Raw genomic sequence first — 20,487 nt, 5'->3', positions numbered from 1 at the left:
TTATAATTAATAATGTAAGATTGATATATGACTCCAATCTCTCCCCCACGAAGAGCTATAATTAATCTTGCATTTATTACTTAAGATTTCTATTTCCATATTTCTGAACATAATCGTTATCTCTTCCCCACAAATTTTTAATTAGTGTTAGAGAAAAATCCTCATGTCTTAAGAGTGATCTTGTCGATGTTCGAACCATCCATGTTGGAAACCTAGAATACGAGTCTTCTTAAAAGTCAATTGATGAACGTGTTTAGATGTTTGTAATGCATTCTCATTCTAGTGAAAAATCAAGAGAAAGTATAGTACCAAAACCCATTAAAAAATGAGATAAGATTGATTGTGATGATAGTAGAATAGCAAAGCAATAAACGCCATCTTCAGCTGTGTTTCTGTGTCTTGCAGGACAAGTTCAAAAACATCAATTTCTACAAGATAGCAAAGGAGGCTTGAGACAGACTTGAGATTACTCATGATGGTAGCATGAATTAGAATTTTTTAAATTTCATAGACTTACTATTTTCTTAAGACTATTAGGATAGACGAGTCAGAGACCTTCAATATATATTTTATGTCAAGCTAAACGATATTGTCAACTCGAGCTTCAACCATAGCAAAGATTCCTAAAAGTAAGGTCGTGAAAAAAAAAAAAAATTCCTAAACAATTTCGAAGCGAAAGGTATCTACCATAAAAGAAAGCAAAGTATTGATTCTCTCAGACTGAAAGATTTAGTTGGTAACTTGTAGACATATGAGTCTTCTCTCCATTTTTTGAAAAAATAAAGGGTATTGCAATTTCATCACTTAAAATGAAATTGCCCTTTATTTTTGAAAAAAATAAAGGGTCATTCTGATGACAATCTGAAAGTATTACTTTATTTGTGAAAGAAACTTTTTAGTAATTCTAACACAACGATAAGGAACACAAAAGAAATGCACTCTAAATAAAGAATCTTCCACTCCTACTACTCCAATTTCCAAAGTTGAAAAATAATTCTAACGAAAAATCTCAATATAGTGAAGTGCTACGAGTGTCAATGTTAATAGACACTTCTCCTATATGAGTGTCGAGTGTCCAAATTAGAAAAATAAGGCAGAAGCATGACAGTGACATGGGACGACTCAGATGACAAAATAGAACCCGACTTGAATCAAGATGAACATATTGTCTTTTACTTTGTTGTGATATATCTTGTGAGATTGTTCCAGATAGAGAGAGACATGGATGATGATGATGAGGATGTTAGGACGGATATTAGACTGCACAAGAGATACAAAAGTATGCCATACACTCTTCCGTGAATCATTTATAACCTTGCTGTGATACCAATAATTTGAAATACCATAAGATACTTGGCGAATAAAACATGAAAATAAATAAATACAAAAGCAACCGCACAAGAGATGAGAATTTTGCATTGTTCAACCAATGTGGGCTACATACATAGAAAGTCAGCCAATTTCACTAAATAGATCATAAGAAGAGAATATAAGAAAGAAATCACTCCCAAGTCCCAACCCAACCAAAGAACTCATATTCTTTCTCTTCTTCTCTATCTCCAATTCATCCTTGTAAACATCCAATTGATTTGGCCAATGTAAGAGATGATTGCGTTTATGATCTCAATGGTTACATGCTGATGGCAAGGATAGGGTTATAGTTGTGGCCATAATTGGATTCTAATAATTAGCAGTGAAACATATGACCTTGATTCTTTTTAGGAATATGACTAGTAACTATATTAACTAAATACAAGTCTCAACAAGTAGATTGGGCAGTCCATTTGGCAGAACAAATGGTCCGCGGCCCTAAGCTAGAGGTGCTTGGTGCTCCAGCTAGACTGTATATGGAGGGTTATACATGTATTTAAAAAAAAATTCCTTTCTAATAGTTGTAATTTAGATACTTAGCAAAATAAGATAAATATTGTTGCTTATAATATCAGATAGCCAATCGACTAATTTTGGTCCGAAATCAACCCCAGTACCTCCCTCATGGCAAATAATGTTGTTCAAAATTTAATTCCTTTAAGAATATTGAATAGCACTGGGCTTATATGGAATGCGTGGCCTCACACAACAAAAGAGACGGATCAAAACAAAAGAACAATATCACATAATTCTAGAGCAATGAACAAGATCTATATTGCAAGAATTGCACCGACACTATAGCCGCCGCGAGGAAGGAAGCAAGCAATCGTACATCCTCTCCATTCGTGAAATAACAGCAAATTTATATACTGTTTCGAGATTAGGCTTCCCTAAATCAGTAATATCCTGTCTCAAGCTGCAAAACAATCATATATTTGTCATCACTTATTGTTAAGAACTAGAAAATTTTGACCAAAGAAATGAAATATTGCTCACCTTAGCCACTCGCCTGTTTCCTTGGCATGCCTCTCTACAGCCCTATAGAGGCGATCAAGGCTATACAACATTAATCCAAAACCGCATTGGGCATCCTCCTCCTGTGAAGAAGAAAAGTAGGATGATGTTTTTCAAGCACCTTTTATCAGATAGAAGAATCCATACCTAAAAGAGTAAAATGTAAAACTAATCTATGTCAAAGGAAAAAAAAAAGAATGAAGTGTTTAAGCCTGCCAGGTGGACTAGATTTTACATGCATTATTTCAACAACATAAATCATCTCGAGGAATGAGGAGTCTATTCTATCAGAAATACACCAATAGTTTCATCAATTGAAGTCATAACTCATAAGGTTAAAGAAGATCTATTGAATGGGAGCCAGACAGATCATGAGTAAACAAAGCGTGAGTCCTGATGCACTATGCCATGGCAAAGTAAATCCAGCTCAAGTTGACTATTAGATACATATTCAGTTGTCTATTTCTCTAATGATATTGGAAAAATTGTGATTTCCTAAGGACTCAATAACATGTATGATCATGTACTAGTGCACAGTATCAAATTAGCTACTCAGGGAAAAATAAAACAAAACAAGAAACAAAATTGACCATTAAACTTAATAGTTAGAAAATAAAATAATATTTCTTCAATCTAAACAATATGCTTAAGGAATTGAATTTACCACTCCTCGCTCCATGCAAATCTGGAATTGCATAAGCCTTTTCTCAACTTCAACAACAAGAAGCCTTCTTTGACGGCGAGCAATCATTCCTCTTCCTTCTGCACCTTTGTCCTGATTTATCCCAATTTTAGTGATCCAATGGATTGAAACAATAGAGAACTAAAATAACTGGTATATGCTTCTAAAAATTTAAAAATTCAAAAGTTCAGAATAATGTACTGTGTCCTAAAAGCAAAATGTCAAAAAGGCCTTATTACATCATATTGTCAGAATAAGCATTTAATTTAAAAATAATAATTTTCAGAGCTCAAAATATTTCAACATATATTACAAAGTTGGTCAACATACATACTCTATTAGAAATATGAACAGAAAAAGGAAATTTATGGAATATAGTAATTTACGTACTTGCAGGATCCATGATCTCACTACCATGAGCAGAAGAATGGAAAGAAAACAAGCTGGTAAAGCAGCAAGAATAGCGAAGTTTATTTCATTTGCCTTGAGTATCTGATCTAGCTCAAGCATTGCCCTGGTTAATAGCTCTGGTGTTAGATAAGATTGCAAAACTTCAGATTTCAGAATAAGTAGTTAAACTTACGTCTCAAGATCCAGTTTCAGCTTTTGAATCTACATGTTCAGAAAGATGGTGAACATTAGTATTTTTCAGTAGAATAGACAAGGAGAAGTAGAGAAAAAGAATCGAAGCAAAGAGAACCTGGATAAGCATAGCACGAGCAAGTTCTCCGCTAAGAAGATTCTGAAGTGGATGCATCAGCTCCTTCTCATATCTGCACCAAAGGTATCTATGAGATGAATGTGCATAAAGTAATAATTTATATTCAGCATAATCTATAAGAAGTTACATGAAAAATGAATTTATAAAGTAACAGTTTTATTTGATTAACAGGGATATCTAGTTTGTGGAAAAGTGTAGGGAAAAGAAGAAAGACTTACATAAGGTATACACCAATTTAAAGAAAGGTTATAATGATAGTCTCTAGGGAATTAATATGCTGAATTTTAGAATGTCCAGTAAATATCTTGATGATATTCAGGACATGCATAATGGATATATGACTAATATAAGGATAATCTGGGGAGATATAAGTTTCCTAGAATATTAGGGTCCCATAAAAGTTCAACATAAGTTATTATTAGTTTTCCGTTTGTGTTATGGAGTAATCGGAATCAAATAAAGGTTATCAAGATGAGATTCCATAGAGTCAACTATTGGTTGAATCATTATTATATGTTTAGAGATCCATTAATTAATTATGAAAAGCTGCATTGCTTACAAGTTACAACCAATCAGGTTAAAACTAGATCAAAACAGATGAAACAATATCTCGGAGTTTCTTGCAATAATTCCAAAAGAAATATTTACCGTGACATGACTATTTCCAGCATTTCCTGATCTGCCAAACCATCTGGCAGTTTCTGACCTTTTGTTTGCTCACAGAAGGCCAACAACATTCTGCACATCAAGATATAGATATTAATGAGAGAAAGCAGAAAAGTAAAGAGTAAAATACAATTACTTCATAACTGATTTAGAACTTAAAAGAAAGAAAAACAATTTTTAGTATAAAAAATAAGCTTGAGCTATGATGAGCATTCCAGGGAACCAAAAATTGTAAATTAAGCAATGCATAACAATATTATTGTGGTAACCATCAAGTCCACTCAAAATTGCATATCTGTTCACGATCCAGCAAAGATTTCTTTTTAATATCAAATCAATTGATCTAAGCTATTAAAAGGATGTCAAGAACCAGTTTTATGGACAGACTTCAAGCAATTACAGATATATCTCTTCTTTCATGTATACAAGCTAATATGAGACATCCTAAACGAGCCAAACTCAGATCGAGCTAAGCTAATGCATGAAACAAGCTAAAATTATAGCTCAAGCTCCATTCATGTATTTAATGAATGAGCTCAGGCCAAGTATTATTAAAGTCAAGGTCGAGTCGCTAGTGAGCCATTGAGCTTATTTGACACCATTACTTAAATACAAATGCAAGCCTCACTGGCACGCTTACTGGCGGCTCTCTACATTCAATCGATGTCAATTTCTCATCGTCTAGTTAACTTGTATATCCTCTGTCTCTTGTCTGACATTGCTTAGATTTAATTCTTTCAAGAAACTCACCATTTCTTAAATCTTTTAGTTATTTGTCGCTTTCTTAAGCCAATACACTGTAAATGATTTCTATTTTCATCTTTTACAAATCCATTAATCCCTATTGTTTTCTGCATTAGGTACCTTAGTCTTTAATACAAGGATTGATGTCTTTGTGGCACCCTAAAGATAAAAGCTGCTACCCCTGCCTGCAGGAGGTGGACAGGGGTTCTCGTGCTGGTTGCCAGTTCTGACTGGCATGACATGTATAGGTCTGTGCCCATGTGATTGAGACGACCATCCATGCTCCTAAAGCTGAGGGCTAAACAGAAAACTAGTTCTTCCTAGTATACCTAGACCGAACATAAGAGCAAATTATATATATTCACATGTTCCTAGCACTAGCAAGTTGATGAAATAAGAGCAAAATAAAAAACTAATTGAGAAATAAAAACCATAGTTCTTACATGACAATCTTTAAGAAGATTTTGTAGTATCGTCTTAGAAACAGGGTTTTGGATTGCTGCAACTTTATGTAGTCTTAATATCATATGCCAGGAATTAGTGGCGGATGAAAGTGGAAGTAAACTATTGGATAAACCTTAAAGTAGTACTTCAATTCAGCAATAGCTAGAAAGTGTCTTAACAATCATCAAGCAACTGTAGCACAAACTTTCCAAATTATAAGAGGGGAAAGATGTTCATAAGCATCCCAAAATGATCTAAAAATCTAACATGACGAGCATGGTGCTAGTATAGCAAAATAGTAAGCCAATGGAAAAATTAGTGTTATAACAAAACTAGCGAAATGAGCAAGCAAGAACAAATTGAGTTTTAGAAGTGTCCGAACATGTTCCTTGCACATATCATGTTATGCAGAGTGAAATAAAATAAAATAAAATTACCTAAAAGATATAGACTAACATGTCCACATTAGCAAATTCACTAGAAAATTAATAGCATTCCTTCTCACGTGAAGTGCACTACTTACTTATCCACTATATCATTATATTTTCCTCTTACAAAGAGGTCTCAGATGAAATAACTGATTTATTACATCAAGATATTTATTTCTAGGACTGAAAGTACGAGTGAATTGAACTAGAATTTATATAAGAAAACAGCAAATATTTTATCGTTTTATGACAATTTCAGCATAAATATAGCTGTGCATCAGGACAATATATTTTCAGAAGATAAATGGGCAAAGTTTTAATATCACCAATTTATTAGATCAAGAGGATAGAAAGCTAAGGATAACCTGCGGAGGGAATTTGCAGTTAATTGCACCTCTTCAACTTCCATAACACCTTTGTGTCTCCTCCTGAATGTCTCAAACAGCTCGTCTCTGATGGAAAGAAGCTGAGGATTGGCAAATAGAAGATATAGAATTACCACTAGCGATTACACATTGTTATACCAGCATAGTAATTAAGCAATTAATTGCTCATATTAAGTATGTTAGTGTATGGTGGCAATTACATTGAAAGACATCATAACATAAATCCAGCTTTTAAGAATGATTGAGAAACATTACACTTCAACTTGCTTGATGCATATAAATAAGAACTTGTGGAGCAAGACATAACCACTTAAAAAGAACCACAACAGTCTTCCTTCATGGACAATCAAACAGTTTCTTGTATAAAGAGGTAGGGAACAGAAGTTACAGAATGATTCCTGATAGAATGCTATTCCTTACTTAAATGGCAAAGTAATTTTTATGTAATTTTGATAGAATATCTTATGCCACACTATCTTTAAGTAGCAAATCATGGAAAAATGGAAAAATGACATTGTAGCTTTCGGCAGATCAAATGGAACTTAATCATAGATAAAATACAAATCATCTGCAATTACCGCATACGACTGTGCTAATTCATGGACGTATAAGTTAACTCACCAATTACTCTAAAAAATTAAGCTGTTAGAGAGCGATGATTTTTTTATTTTATAATTTAATAATCCCCATCACTTCTGGGCTGAAATATTTTGATGACCTAAAAAATGGATTTAATTTAACCTCAACTAGAAAAAAAAAGCTGACCTATATATAGATCTACAAATTACAATAAGCAAATAATAGTATAATACCCTAAACAATTTCAAAAAAGTAACTATAACCCTAAAAACCATAAATAGTATGTATAATAAAAATAATTTACTTCAGACTAATTTCCTAAATGAGGAACTGCACTGATACATGCGCTCGTGTAGTATGTTACTAATGTTCATAGACAATGTGTGTACTACAGCCTCCAAAGCATGGACACGGCAAAATGGATGTCTATGGTCGTGGCCGTGTCCCACACGCCGGGGACACGGACACCTCGCCGACATGTCGTCGACACATGTCGGGTATGCTGCTGAGTATCCAATAATTAAAAAAAGAAAACGGACACGCAGTGGACAAGCTCTCAAAACTCAAACCCACAAAACTCAAACCCTAAAAACCAAAAAAAACCCAAATCACTACCTACTTCAGCGTCAAGTTCTTTCTCCCTCGACAACACTCCCGACGATCTCCTCCTCCCTAGACGACGCTCCCGAAGAGCTCCCCCTCCCACTAAGGTATCTCTCTCTCTGTGGCTGAGTTGAGAAGAAGTGGGTAGATGGAGTGGGTAAGTTAGGGGTAGGTGGGTTTTTATTTTTATCAGTGGGTGAGTGCAGTTTTTCTTTTTTTATATACAACACTACGACACAGCAGTGAGTAAAATTTAAATTATAAATAATTTTATTTAGTGATTCAAGCACTGTGAGTTTGTAATTCACATGTATATATATAGGTTGATAATTTATAATTTTACACACACACATATATATATATATATATATTATTTATTAATTTATTTCTTGTCGTATCCTAGCCATGTCCGTATCTTATTATTTTAAGATTTGTCATATTGCCATGTCCATATCGTGTCGTGTCTGTGTCTGTGTCCTATGTCCGTGTCTATGTTTCATTGACTACAACATTCATACTGCTCTAGTCCTATAGTTGTCTGTCACTTCAAGTCACTTCGATCAAGCCAAATATTATTAGATTCAGGGATAGGTTTCACACCACCCTCAAAGGGTTTCACACTCAAATCTTCCTGACGACAAAACTTATTCTTAGTAATTTCGAGCAATGGACTGAGACTTTCCTCATACTACTCTAGTCTATTTGATTCTTACCATTTCAAGTCACTTCAGTCAAGCTAAGTATCATCATGCTTAAGGATAGGTTTCACACATTTACCCTCAAACTAGAGTTTCACACCCAAATCTTCCTAATGCCAAGAATTGTCCTCAATTTCAAAAAGGGCACCAATCATGAGGACAAGAGAAGAAGTCGATGAGGACTCGACCACGGTGGATGAGGGGTTTGTGGCTACAGGCAGGTGGTGGAGTTCAGAGAATATGTCATTGGAGGTGATGGAGAGTGATGCTGGCAATGTCAACGTCGATGGGGAGCGACGCACGCGGTGATGTTGTTGATAGAGAGCGACGCACGCAGTGGCCTTGTCGATAGGGAGCGATGCACGCGGTGGCCTTGTTGATGGGGAGTGAAGCTCGTGGTGACGTTGTCGATGGGGCACTACTAGCGACGACGGCGTCAATGGAGAAGTTGCTGCCTATAAGAAGTCCGATGAAGGAAAGAATCGAGTTGGGATTAGGATAAGTTTAGATATGTTGAGGTTGAAGTTGACTTAAGCTAATGGGTGGGAATGAGGTTGGGGTGAGTTGAGTTGGTTTGGGTTTAGATTAGCTTGGGCTCAAATGGGTAGGTTGGAGAAGGTGAGAGTTTTGGCATTTTGTAGGGAAAGTTAAAATTCGAACTTTTTGTAGGTATGATAAGGAAGAAAAGAATGGGAATTTTGATATTTTGGGGGAAATTTAAAATTCAAACTTTGGGATAGGCTTGGGTAGTTTTTGAGTAGTTAGAATTTGTTGGGTGGATTAGGAAAAAAAATTCATTGAAATCTCAATGAAAGGATACTCAAAAGAGTTTGAAATTCAAAATTTTAAAATTCAAAAATTTTGAAATTTTGAAATTCAATTATTCTTTTTTTCACCTATGGTAGAGAAGAAGGTTGATTTAGGTGATGATGGCCTATTAGATAATGCATGCAAGATTCGAAAAATTGAGATTGGGATTGGGATCGACCTCTTAAAAAAATGATACGTATCGGTTGTATCGGCCAGATCGGTCGTATCAGCGAGATAGGCCGTATTGACTGCTCGGATCAAATCAAGCTATTAGAAAAAAGAAAAATTAGAAAATAATACTAACTCACATATGAAGCCAAATAATTTAAAAAGTACTAACTTAAAACTGCTGCAAACGAAGGAGTGAAAAAAATTAAAAAAAAACTCTGCCATAGTGAAGGAAAAAGAGAAGAAAAAAAGAATTACAATGAAAAAATAAGAGAAGAGAGAGAAAGAAATAATTAAAAAAATCTCTTAGCCAAGGTCGTCGAAGTTGGATCTACATCTGTGGAGTTTGTCAGAGCTAGATTTGTGCGTTAGAAAAGCAAATAATATCCGTGGAGTTTGTTAGAGCTAGATTTGTGCGTTAGAAAAGCAAATAGTAGAGAGAGAAAGAGAGAAATAGTGAAGGAGAGAGAGAGAGAGAGAAATAGTGAAAGAGGATCAATGCGGATCGATCGGATCGATCAGATCGACCGATCTCACCTAACCCCAACCAATTGATTCGGATCAGATATAGCCGATCCTTCAAACCATAGATGAACAAACACTCCATATTTGGTGATCGTCTGATCTTGCTTCGTGGTTTCACAGTGATGTCGAGTTTCTTATCGTTCCTCCACAACAGTGCTCTCCTCATGCAATTCAAAACTCATCGTACTCGGCATGCAGTGAAGTTGGCAACAAGCCGACGTTATTGATGCAAGTTGTTGAACGAAGGACAAGTGCAAAGCAGCATAGAAGTCGAGAGGCGGCCGTGATGAGTAACACGGATAGATTAATGGGCAACAAAGATAGAAAAGGTGATCTTGAGAAGATTTGAATCCTAAAAATACAATGGTCTAATACTAAAATGATGTGAAGCGACGTGATGGACATGATGGAGAATGAGGTGGATGAAGGAAGCAATAAGAAAGAAAGAGGAATATAGTTTCACACCTCCACCCTTCAACAATGGTTTCACACCAAGTTAAAGTAGAGGAAAGCTCAAAATTCTTTTTTTTCTTTTTGATCTACAAGGAAAAGAAAGGGTGATCTCAACTTTGGCACTGGATTGTTGAATAACACATGAGCAACTCACTTTTGATGATCGTTGAGTCTCACATGGAGGTTCCGCGATGGCGATGGAATCTTCTTGTTCCTCACTGATGATAATCTCCTCATGCGACTCGAAATTTATTATGCTTGTTGTGTGTTGAGCTTCATAGCATTCCGGTGTTCGTGGAGCGATCAATCGAGCGAAGAGCAAATGAGGTGCAGCATAGAACCTAGGAGGTGAGACGTCCATAACTATGACATTTTGCTCTGATGTTAAAATAATGTGAAACAATGTGATGGACATGGTGGAAAAGGTAAATAAAAGATGCAATAAGAAAGAAAGAGGAATAAGAGTTCACACCTCCATTCTCAACTAGGGTTTCACACCCAAAATTCACATTTGAGATAGATCTAAAAAAAAATATTTTTCTTCATTAACCCTAACTAAGTAGAAAAGCTGACTATATATAGATCTTACAAATGACAATAAGAAAATAACACCCTAAAGAATTGCAAAAAAGTAAAATTACCTTAAACACTATAATTAGCAAATGTATAATAAATATTGCACTGATATATGCTTGTGTAATGTCACTGATGTCCACATTAACCACACCTACATATGCATGTGTTTATACGTCTCCAAGGGCCATAATATGAGCATACATGCCCTGCCCAGTGTCAAAAGGTGAACAAAGTTGGTGAGCTAATAATAGGGGAGATAGTGAGTGAAGCCCTAGTGTATGGTGGGCAATAACTATAATAGTCCTGAGGTAAAACTTGTGAACAAAGACACTACAACTACACCTACAATCACCCACCTACTGACACAAGTGCACCGACATGCAAGCATATAGACCCACAAGAGCGCAAGCACATGCATATGCATACTCTTTCTACTTCAAGTAGATCTCTACATAATCATATCAAGTAAAATGATTTCTCTTATTACAGCTCAAATATCATCTTATTGTCAAGGTCCACAATAAATGAATATATTTTGTTTATCATTTCAATAAGAAAAGCATGATTACAATAACAATGATAAATATCGAGTGAAAGCTCTGCCTCCCTTTATATCTGGACGATCCTGCAAAACTAGTGATGGAATCGGCATTCTATGTTTAAAGCTACTCTAGAATTATTCTGGAAAATAATTTCAGGATCTTGCACCATGTTCGAGAGTAAAACTATAACTAGTTAGGAGCAAAAGAGAAATAGTGTAACATAAACAAAAAGACTTAAGAAGTCATACTGGTTCCTCGACATGTTCTCTCCAAAATCCAGAAATTGATTCTTTTGCTTCACGCATCCACTTGTCAATATCAGAACTCCCCATCAAACTACTATGCCGCAAAATCCATACAGAACATGCAACCAGGCCAACAGCTCCACCAGTATAGTGTAACCAGTATAAAGCCATTCTCCTTGGTTTCCGACAGTTGGAAAGCTAATGACAATAACCATAATTGCTTTAGTTGATGTAACAACTAATTACACATTAAAAGAGAAATAAATTGCCCACAAAAACAAAACAAATATGCCCAATAGATAAGTCCTCAGTAGCCAATAGTATATTTCCTAATATGCAAGTCCAATACATTAAATGTATTTAAGCATCAATATCAATTAACTAATTTGATAGGTGACATATTTTGCTAAATATGTTTGGCAGAAGTTAATTATGAAAATTATGTGTTTCCTCCGACCAATTGTTTTTAGCAACCTGGGAAGAAAATATTTTTACTTTGCCTTATATAAAGTATATTATTTCCTATGAAGCATGGATACATGATAGGGATATAACACAATATGGACAAGCTGATTTGGTTAAGCTTCAAACTTCAAGGACATGGATAATATACGTAAAACATATATATATATAATATATATAGATAATTTTGTATGTTACTATGTTTGCTTAAATGAATCAAATAATTGCTCTAAATTATGGCATATGTTAATTAGATTCTAAATTCAAATAATGTCCTTGTATAGGACAAAACCGTTAATCCCCAGTCATATCTTCCCCCACTAAAGAAAAGGAAGAGGGTGTAACAATATGTAAATCAATATTAATTGGCGTGCTAAAACCACTGTGAGACCTTTCATTTGCAAAAGAGCAAGTCCAGTAAAAACAGAATAATGGCTCTCCTCATAACAAAAGGAACGCAGATCAGTAAGAACATAATATATATATATATATATATATATATATATTCACTTACAATGGCAGATAGATATGAATCCAATCTTTCAAGATTTTCATAAATCAAATTGGTGGCATCCCTTATTTCAGTATCTGTCCACTGTGACCTTTCTGGGTCTATCTCAGGTAATTTTTCAAAAACAATTGCAGATGATTCGCCATCATTGGAAGAAAGCAGATTATCACTCTGAATTGCCAAACCAGGCCAAAACGAATTAGAGAAATATAAGAAAGTTAACAAATATAAACATTCTATGAATGGATGAAATGCATAACCTTATAAATTTCACGTGGATGGCTAATGGAAGACTCCAACTTTGAGAAAAGCCTATTCATTATCACCAGTAGTGTAGCTAAGGACTTCTCAGAATCCTCAGTCAACACTTCACCGTATCTATTAACTTCCAAATAAACCTACAAGAACAACCAATGGAATAGTTTCAAATTATAAAAGTGTATGTCTTTGATCAATTAAAGGAAGGCTCTGGCACCAAAATTTAAAACAATCCTGTGCAAGACAAATAGGATTTTGAAACTTCAGTTGAGACCAAGGAACAGATGGCTGCAAACAATAAAATAATGAGATACTGGAATAGAACAAGAAAATCAATGATATGTTTAGGTTCCAAGTATTGACTAAAACGTGACTGTAGATTATAGAAATCATTTGCTCAAAGTGCATCATCATTCAGACACTATTCTATTTCAAGAAACAACTGACGTTGCAAACCTCTGCAAGAAAAGTAGCCAAACAATGTTGCAGACTTGTCAAAATAGCTAGGTTTGTTGATATCATATCCGTTGCAGTGTGAGAAAGATATTTTACTGGAGACCCATTACTGCCAAGTCTACTAATCAGCTCATATGTGCCTTTCATGAAGGCTCGTGGTCCTCTTTCAAAAATCATGAAGTATATTTTTTGTGAACCTGTTCCCTGGAATATAGAACAATCGGAGTATCACCAACAAAAATGATAGGAGTGGGAGCAACTTGGATATATGGTTAAGATAGAAGATAGCTCTCTAAAACATAGTTAAATGACCAATGAAATGAGAAAAAAAAACACAATTACCTCAGAGCGGAACTGCCAAAATAGCAAACTTTTCTGAATATCATGCAAACTAGATAGGGTGTGGTCTACAATATCTTCTAAGATGACAACTGCTCTGGACGTTTCTCCAGTTGTTCTGCAAATACCATGTTTTAAATTGATTAGCAAAGTATGCATATGATGTTATTGCATCACATGATTAGGCAGATCCAGAGATTTCATGAGGTTCACAGTTTTGTACGGCTATTGTACCAAACTAAAAGAAAGCAATAAGAGAGATGAGAGGAAAGAAATGTGATGCACATGGTTTCTGCATTGTATTGTATTGGTTTTTTAAAATTAAGGGAAGCAACATAGTTCAACGAAAAAGCTACTGTGCATGAAAAAAAAAAAATCTGTGCAACTGTCTTTAGGTTGAAGGAGCTCAATCAACAGTCCAGCCACATCAAGAGCACATTGAATTATCAGAGTAAGCATATTAAAATGCAGATATGACGGCAAAAGAATACAACTGTTTCTTGCTTGTTCAGTTGACCTCTTATCACCACAGACAACTTCCTAACTACTAGCAACCCCACCATACACATTGCCACAATATCCAGATGTAGATAATCTGTAATAGATGGAACTTCTTCAATCAGCCTTGTATGCTTAAGACATTATGGCATCTCTTGTATTACATAGATAACTTGGTAAAATGTCCCTTTGGAATGTCTCAAAAATCTGACATACTACTTCAACTGAAGAGATTAAGCACCACACAAGTTGACTAATAACCAATAATATGATAAATAGGAGACGGTTAACTATATTGAATACCTTAAAGACTCATACTTCTCTAATTCAACATAGAAACATCAGTAGATGACTGTATGATCAGGTTAAGCAAGAAAAAAAAAATTGTAGATTTTTTTTTTTTTTTTGACAAAAGCTAGAACATTGGCTCAGTTTCATTAAACCCCAAAATTAAATCTATCAGAGATAGATTCACAGCATGTTCTACAAGATAACCACAAACTGAATATACAAATATCAACCACCAAAAACAGAAATATAAAACCAGTGAGGGAAACATCTGATCAACCAATACACATCAGACACCACCAAAAGACAGCAAGTTAGGAACTATCACCACTGCTAACAAAAGAAAAGAGACAACTCCCAATCGTTAACATCTATAGTTTCCTTCTATCGGCTATAGACCTGAAGCTTTAACTTTTCTTGAGCCTCCTCCCCTTTTAGGGCTGTCCAACATACAAATAATTCAATAATGTGGTAGATAATGAGCAAGGATTTGAGTTTCGGCCGATCCCGATCCAGGCCGAAACCTGCCTGCTGCAGGTGCTGCAGGTGGCTGCAAGCAGCCAGCAGACAACTGCTGCTGTCAGCAGCAGTAGAGAGAGAGGGAGAGAGAGAGTGAGGGAGAGAGAGGAAGGGAGAGAAAAGGAGAGAGAGTGAGAGAGAGAGGAAAGATTAAAAAAAATGGGGCATGAGAGAGAGAAAATGGAAGAGAGAGTGTGGGAGAGGGAAAGATTAAAAAAAAAAGGTGAGAAAGAAAGAGAGAAAAAGATAAAAAAAAGAATGTGGGAGAGAATGAATAGAAAAGAAGAGAAGGAGAAAAAGATATTTTTACTTTTTAGGCTTTATATGTGAGTAATTATTATTTCTTATTTTCTTATAATTTTTTCTAAATTTTTAGAAATTTCTCTAACATTTTTAATAATATTTAGAATTTTATTTAATTAAAATAATCTGATCCGATACAGGCAGCCGATACGGCTGATACAGCCGATACGTATCGTTTTTTCGGACAACCGATCCCGATCCCGATACCGATTTTTGGAACCTTGATAATGAGGTTGCTTAGGATTAGTGGTGAAAGTTTTGTTATTCCTTTCCAGCCAAATTGACCAGAAATATGCAGTCATCCACATCTTCCACAAGCCTTTGCAATTCTTCTTCACCCCTTTACACAAGCCAATGGTCCACTTATTAGAAATATTTTTTGGTAAAATAAACTTTCCCCAGATCTGTCTCGCTTGCATCAGAATCTGTTTAGCAAAACAAAACTTCAAAAACAAATGTTTTCCAATTTCAGTATGATTGCAGAAACTACAAACAACACTGCTGTGCCAATTCCTCTTAGCCATTATCTCTTGTAAGCACCCTATTGTTGTAAATTAACCACAAAAAAAGCTTTGATCTTCATGGGAATTCCCAGCTTCACAAATTAGGAATTAATCTGGATATTCTCCCCCCATTATTCAAAAATATATACAAAGAATTAACAGTAAAAATATTTTTTTGTCAAATCTCCGGCTGTAAGTATCATCAACCCCTGCCTTTAATTGATATCCATTATTGATAAGTTGCTGTAGCTGGCACTCTCCCTAATTTAGAATGTCATCAGGGCAACTTCTGTAATGAAATCCCAGGAAAAAAAAATGTAGCTATTTCACGGAAAGGACCAATATATATCTCAGCCTCTACTTTAGTCCCAAATCAAATAGCCGCTACAAGTTGATCTTCTTATGCACGCATCTCAATAGTTACTACAATGTTCTTAACTCTGATATAGGCTAGTGAAATTCTAACTTCTGCCAACCTAAGAATCAACACTCTCTCGTTTAGTCCATCTTCTACAACAATTGGCTACATTTGCTCATATCTGTGTGCATTGCAAATTTTCCATTCTTCCGAAAAGTACTGTACAAGAATCTTTGGAACTTAACAGTAGGCATATCAATTTCAAACAAGGAATTGCACTCGTTTTAGGTATTGCTTTCTCAACACAGACAAGCCCATCATTTCTAATAATTCTGAGATAAATTCGCAATAGCAAAACAAAATAAGAAATGACTGAACTTACGGAGCGGATGGGATGGCATTGGAACGAAGCGGGAGTGGAAGCCGTGGCTTCCGCCGCCGAGATCGGAACCGCGAACCCCGGTGGTAGAGATTGAAGATCTTGGCGAGAGACGGGAGATAGCCTAGTAAGGCGTTCCAGATACGATTGGGGTAAGAGACAGCGAGGGTTTTGGCGTCCGCGCGGTCGCCGCTAGGGATTTCCGAGGAAGAGGACGCCATGGAGTTGATGTTCCTTCCAACAGGCGCCTATGGTGGCCTTTAAAAGTTGGGGGACGAGCTCGGATTCTTCGAGCTCTTTTTAGTAGGTTTTTATAGCTCGTCTGTAGTAATTGCTGCTTGACCTCGATTTTTTTTTTTTTACCAAAGTAGGTAATTTATTGGCAAATTTGCACCTACGACGGAAATAGGTTTTCGATTTTGTCCTTTTATCTATTTTTTCCCTTTCAAAATTGTCTTTCTATTATTTAGTACCTTATTAAATTTTAATAGTACATATGCATCTCTAATCGGACTCTAAAACACTAAATTTGAAGCCCGATGGAGCTTCAACCGACTTCAAATGGAGCTTTAAATTTGGAGCCAACTACTATATAGCTCCAAATTTGGAGCCCCATCTAAAAATTTGGAGGCCCATCTCCTTCATTACTATTTAACTTTTAAAAATACGCCCTACAAAAGTTTAATCTAAAAATTTTAATTCGATTTGTATGTTTTATTAAATAATCTAGTTAAACTTAATATATAATTAGTTTTACTAATCAATTTTTAATAAAAATAGTATCATTAGAAAGGTCTCCTCGAGATCTTTAAAATAAGTCTAATATTAAATTATTTAAGTTATTTTAAATTTTTTTTTATTTTGTGTAATATAATTTCGATATGTTTAATTAAAAAATAGTAATTTAAAATTATTCCCGAAACTATTAATATTAGTCTTATTATAAAGATACCGATGAGAGTTTTCTAACCATATTTTTTTTATTAAAAAATAATAACATTAAGAGGACTTATTATATAATTTAAAATATAATATATAAATATATATATTTATTAATTAAATAATAAATATAGAGCCCGGTTAATTGGACTACACAGAGTCTATTGCTTTACTTTTATTCCACTTACTCTTCTATATTTCACTCATTTTTTTTTAAATTAAAAGATAAACTTCATTAGAAGAAAGCGAGAGGCTCCAAAATATATCTAACCGCACTTACAATAAGATGCCAGCCAGTGAGCCACTTGATTGGCCTCATGGTATACATAACATAATCCAAAATTTATAAATTGTCTCATCAGATTTTAGGGTCTTCAATTAATCCTCTTAATCTTCGCATGCTTGTCTTTTGGTTGATTAATTAATTCGACCAGAAGTTGAGAATTAGTGGCTTCTCAGATTCAATGCCCGTTACAATCCAACCACGTAGGTTAAGTCGGGTCCAGTCTATTTATCGTTTAATTGATTCATGCTTATGTAAGCTCTTAAAGTAAATCTAATTAAGTCATGTAAGCCTCTAAAGCAAGTCTTAATTCAAATCGTATTTAGGGTTAGTCTAAGACAAGTTCAAGTTTAAGTCGTATAAGCCTTTAGGACTAATCCGAATAGGACTCATTGTACCCTACCTCTATATATAGAGGGCTGGGCTTTAATAATCCAAGCTTTGAGAATCAATTGAATTTAGTTATTTTCTTATTACCGCATTTACTGTTTTATCGTAGCCATTAGATCGTCTTTACCTTTCTAGGAATAAATCGTAACCCTAGAACCATTCCGCCTCAAACCCTAGCCACCATCTTCCTCCAATAGCCACCTTACTATATGGCCGTCCACCACCACCCTTAGCCGTCGGCCACTCTCCGACAACCACCGCAACATCAAATATTTACTATTATACCCTGTTCTAACATTGCTCCACTATTTTAATTATATCTTTCCATCCAGACATCCAAATCCATTAGAACCCTATCTCATGAGGCTACCACCACCTAAATTTTCATAATCATCCTACAGACGGATCATTTCAAATCTGGTTTGTAACAATTAGTATCAGAGCTGACGTTCCGTAGAAGATGGTTAACACACATTCCAAGGCCAACGAGGAGGGATCGACCATGGAGAATTACGATCTCATCTCTATTCCTATGGGAGTTGATCTGGCGCTCCCGCCACCACCACCAACAATTGACGAGCCGCCGGCGTGGGCAAAGGCAATTTTTAAAGATTTTTCTAATGAGATCACTAGATCCATCACGAAGGCTATTCAAGCCTTGACTACAGCCCTCCTGACTTAGCATGGCCACCCCGTGTCGCCAGCATCACCAGCACAGCCCACCATGATGGATTTTGGCCACCCACGGTAAGAAAACCGAAGCCATGAGGAAGGGAACGAGCCGACCAAAATCGTGACCTCGACCCTTCCTCCGGCCATGGTGGAGGTCCCTCCACCACCGTAGATCCTCACAACCGCCACTACCACAACGAAACAGCCACCAGAGACGGCCCTCGAGTCGTCTTTCCCACTTGCGGTGGGAGCTAGGGCTAAAAATCCTAGCCTCCCACCGACGGCCATCCGGTCGCTCCTGGCCCTGCCGCCACATATAGTCCCCCCCATGGGACCCCCGCACCTGAGCCTAGGCCACCGTTCGCGTCGACTCCGACTAGAAGACAGCCAACGATGGCGGTTCACACTACAACAGACTTGCGGTAAGTGGCCGCGGGTCCGACGCTCCCACGACCACCAACGGCCACAACTACAGTGGTGGCCACCGTAGCCGTTGGCGACGGGTGGCCGAACTCGACAGCCATAACTACAGGAAGCTATCCCTACATAGGGGTGCCCCTGTTGCTGCTCCCCTATAATGGGGCGACTAGTCCCTTTCATGCCGCCGAGGGGCGGTGGACCTGTCGGCGGTGCACTATGGCCGCCCCCGCACCAGCTTGAGCCCAAGCTCGAGTTCGACCTCCCTCCGCCTCTTGCCACCATTCCACTACCGCGAGGACCAGCCAGGGGATGAATGCCAGCGACCTATGACCGAACCCAACTGCCACCGCCACCGCCTCCTATGCACCCTATGGCAGCGCCCCTAGGCCAAATTCCAAATTCAGCCTTAGGGTTAGGGTTAGGTTATTGGAATGAAGGAGATGAAGCGCACGCTTTTCAAGGCAAGCCAATTTTTTGTGAACCGATTCGACCACCTCGTGCAAACCAGTTTGGAACCCATGAACACGATCCTGAGCATGAGTACGAGCCCGAAGAAGAATGGTGGAATGAACTGGTGGGTCCGCGTCATCAGACTAAGCCGAACCGGCGTGCAGCTCGAGGGCGACATGAGCTGAACCCGTGGGCTTATGAGCCATGAGACCAGCCTCGACCCTGAGATCACTTCAGCCGCGATGACAGACCATATTTTGGGATCCAAGCTCGGACCGTCAAGCTTGATTTCCCAAAATTCTCTAAAGGAGACCCGTTAAACTAGACCTATCTAGCGGAGCAGTTTTTCAAGTACCATGACACGCCCGACCACCAGAAGGTCCAACTAGCCTCATTACACAAACTAATAAGTAGTTTATTTACAAAATTTATATTTAATTTACAAAATATTATACTCAACTCTTCTTCTACTTATTCTATAAATTTCACTCATCTGCCACATTATTTCCCTTATATGAGAGGCTTGTATTAAATTATTTCCGCTGAAAAAAGAATGAGAAGAGAAAAAAAAAAGTTAGTAAATATAACTGTGAAATTCATAAATTAACTACAAAATTTATAAATTAATTATGAAATTCGTAAATTAACTATGTATTTAACACAATCATATATTAGCATAAATATTTGCTACATTTTTTTAGGTACCGATAGTATCAATATTTTCTATTTTTGAAAGATTGATTATAGGTATTTGATTTCTTTAGCTCTTTCAATACGTAAAAATCTCTTGTACACTTAAGATAT

General features: G+C 36.5%; 1 protein-coding gene across 1 annotated transcript; it reads right to left on the bottom strand.

Moving 5' to 3' along the window:
• Positions 1 to 1,940: 1,940 nt before the first annotated feature.
• Positions 1,941 to 16,831, bottom strand: LOC140776837 (protein DGS1, mitochondrial). The gene is made up of 14 exons (XM_073120721.1): positions 16,533 to 16,831; positions 13,685 to 13,799; positions 13,343 to 13,546; positions 12,889 to 13,026; positions 12,632 to 12,799; positions 11,659 to 11,853; positions 6,436 to 6,536; positions 4,437 to 4,526; positions 3,768 to 3,840; positions 3,651 to 3,679; positions 3,458 to 3,581; positions 3,050 to 3,160; positions 2,368 to 2,468; positions 1,941 to 2,287 (listed from the first exon to the last, which is right to left on the bottom strand). Exons 1-14 carry the CDS (start codon positions 16,748 to 16,750, stop codon positions 2,167 to 2,169), a joined length of 1,788 nt encoding a protein of 595 aa, XP_072976822.1. The 5' UTR covers positions 16,751 to 16,831; the 3' UTR covers positions 1,941 to 2,166.
• Positions 16,832 to 20,487: the final 3,656 nt, after the last annotated feature.

Source organism: Typha angustifolia, chromosome 14 (assembly GCF_048772165.1).
Source record: "Typha angustifolia cultivar Huaian chromosome 14, ASM4877216v1, whole genome shotgun sequence".
Taxonomy (NCBI): domain Eukaryota; kingdom Viridiplantae; phylum Streptophyta; class Magnoliopsida; order Poales; family Typhaceae; genus Typha; species Typha angustifolia.
The sequence above is the reverse complement of the archived record's forward strand: the minus strand, read 5'-3'. Positions and strand labels throughout refer to the sequence as shown.

Coding starts and splice junctions, on each gene's coding strand:
- LOC140776837 (XM_073120721.1), bottom strand. CDS start 16,750: ATGGCGTCCTCTTCCTCGGAAATCCCTAGCGGCGACCGCGCGGACGCC. Junction 13,027..13,342: donor TGGCTACTTTTCTTGCAGAG/GTTTGCAACGTC, acceptor TTGTTCTTGTAG/GTTTATTTGGAAGTTAATAG. Junction 2,469..3,049: donor TTTGCATGGAGCGAGGAGTG/GTAAATTCAATT, acceptor TCTTCTTCACAG/GAGGAGGATGCCCAATGCGG.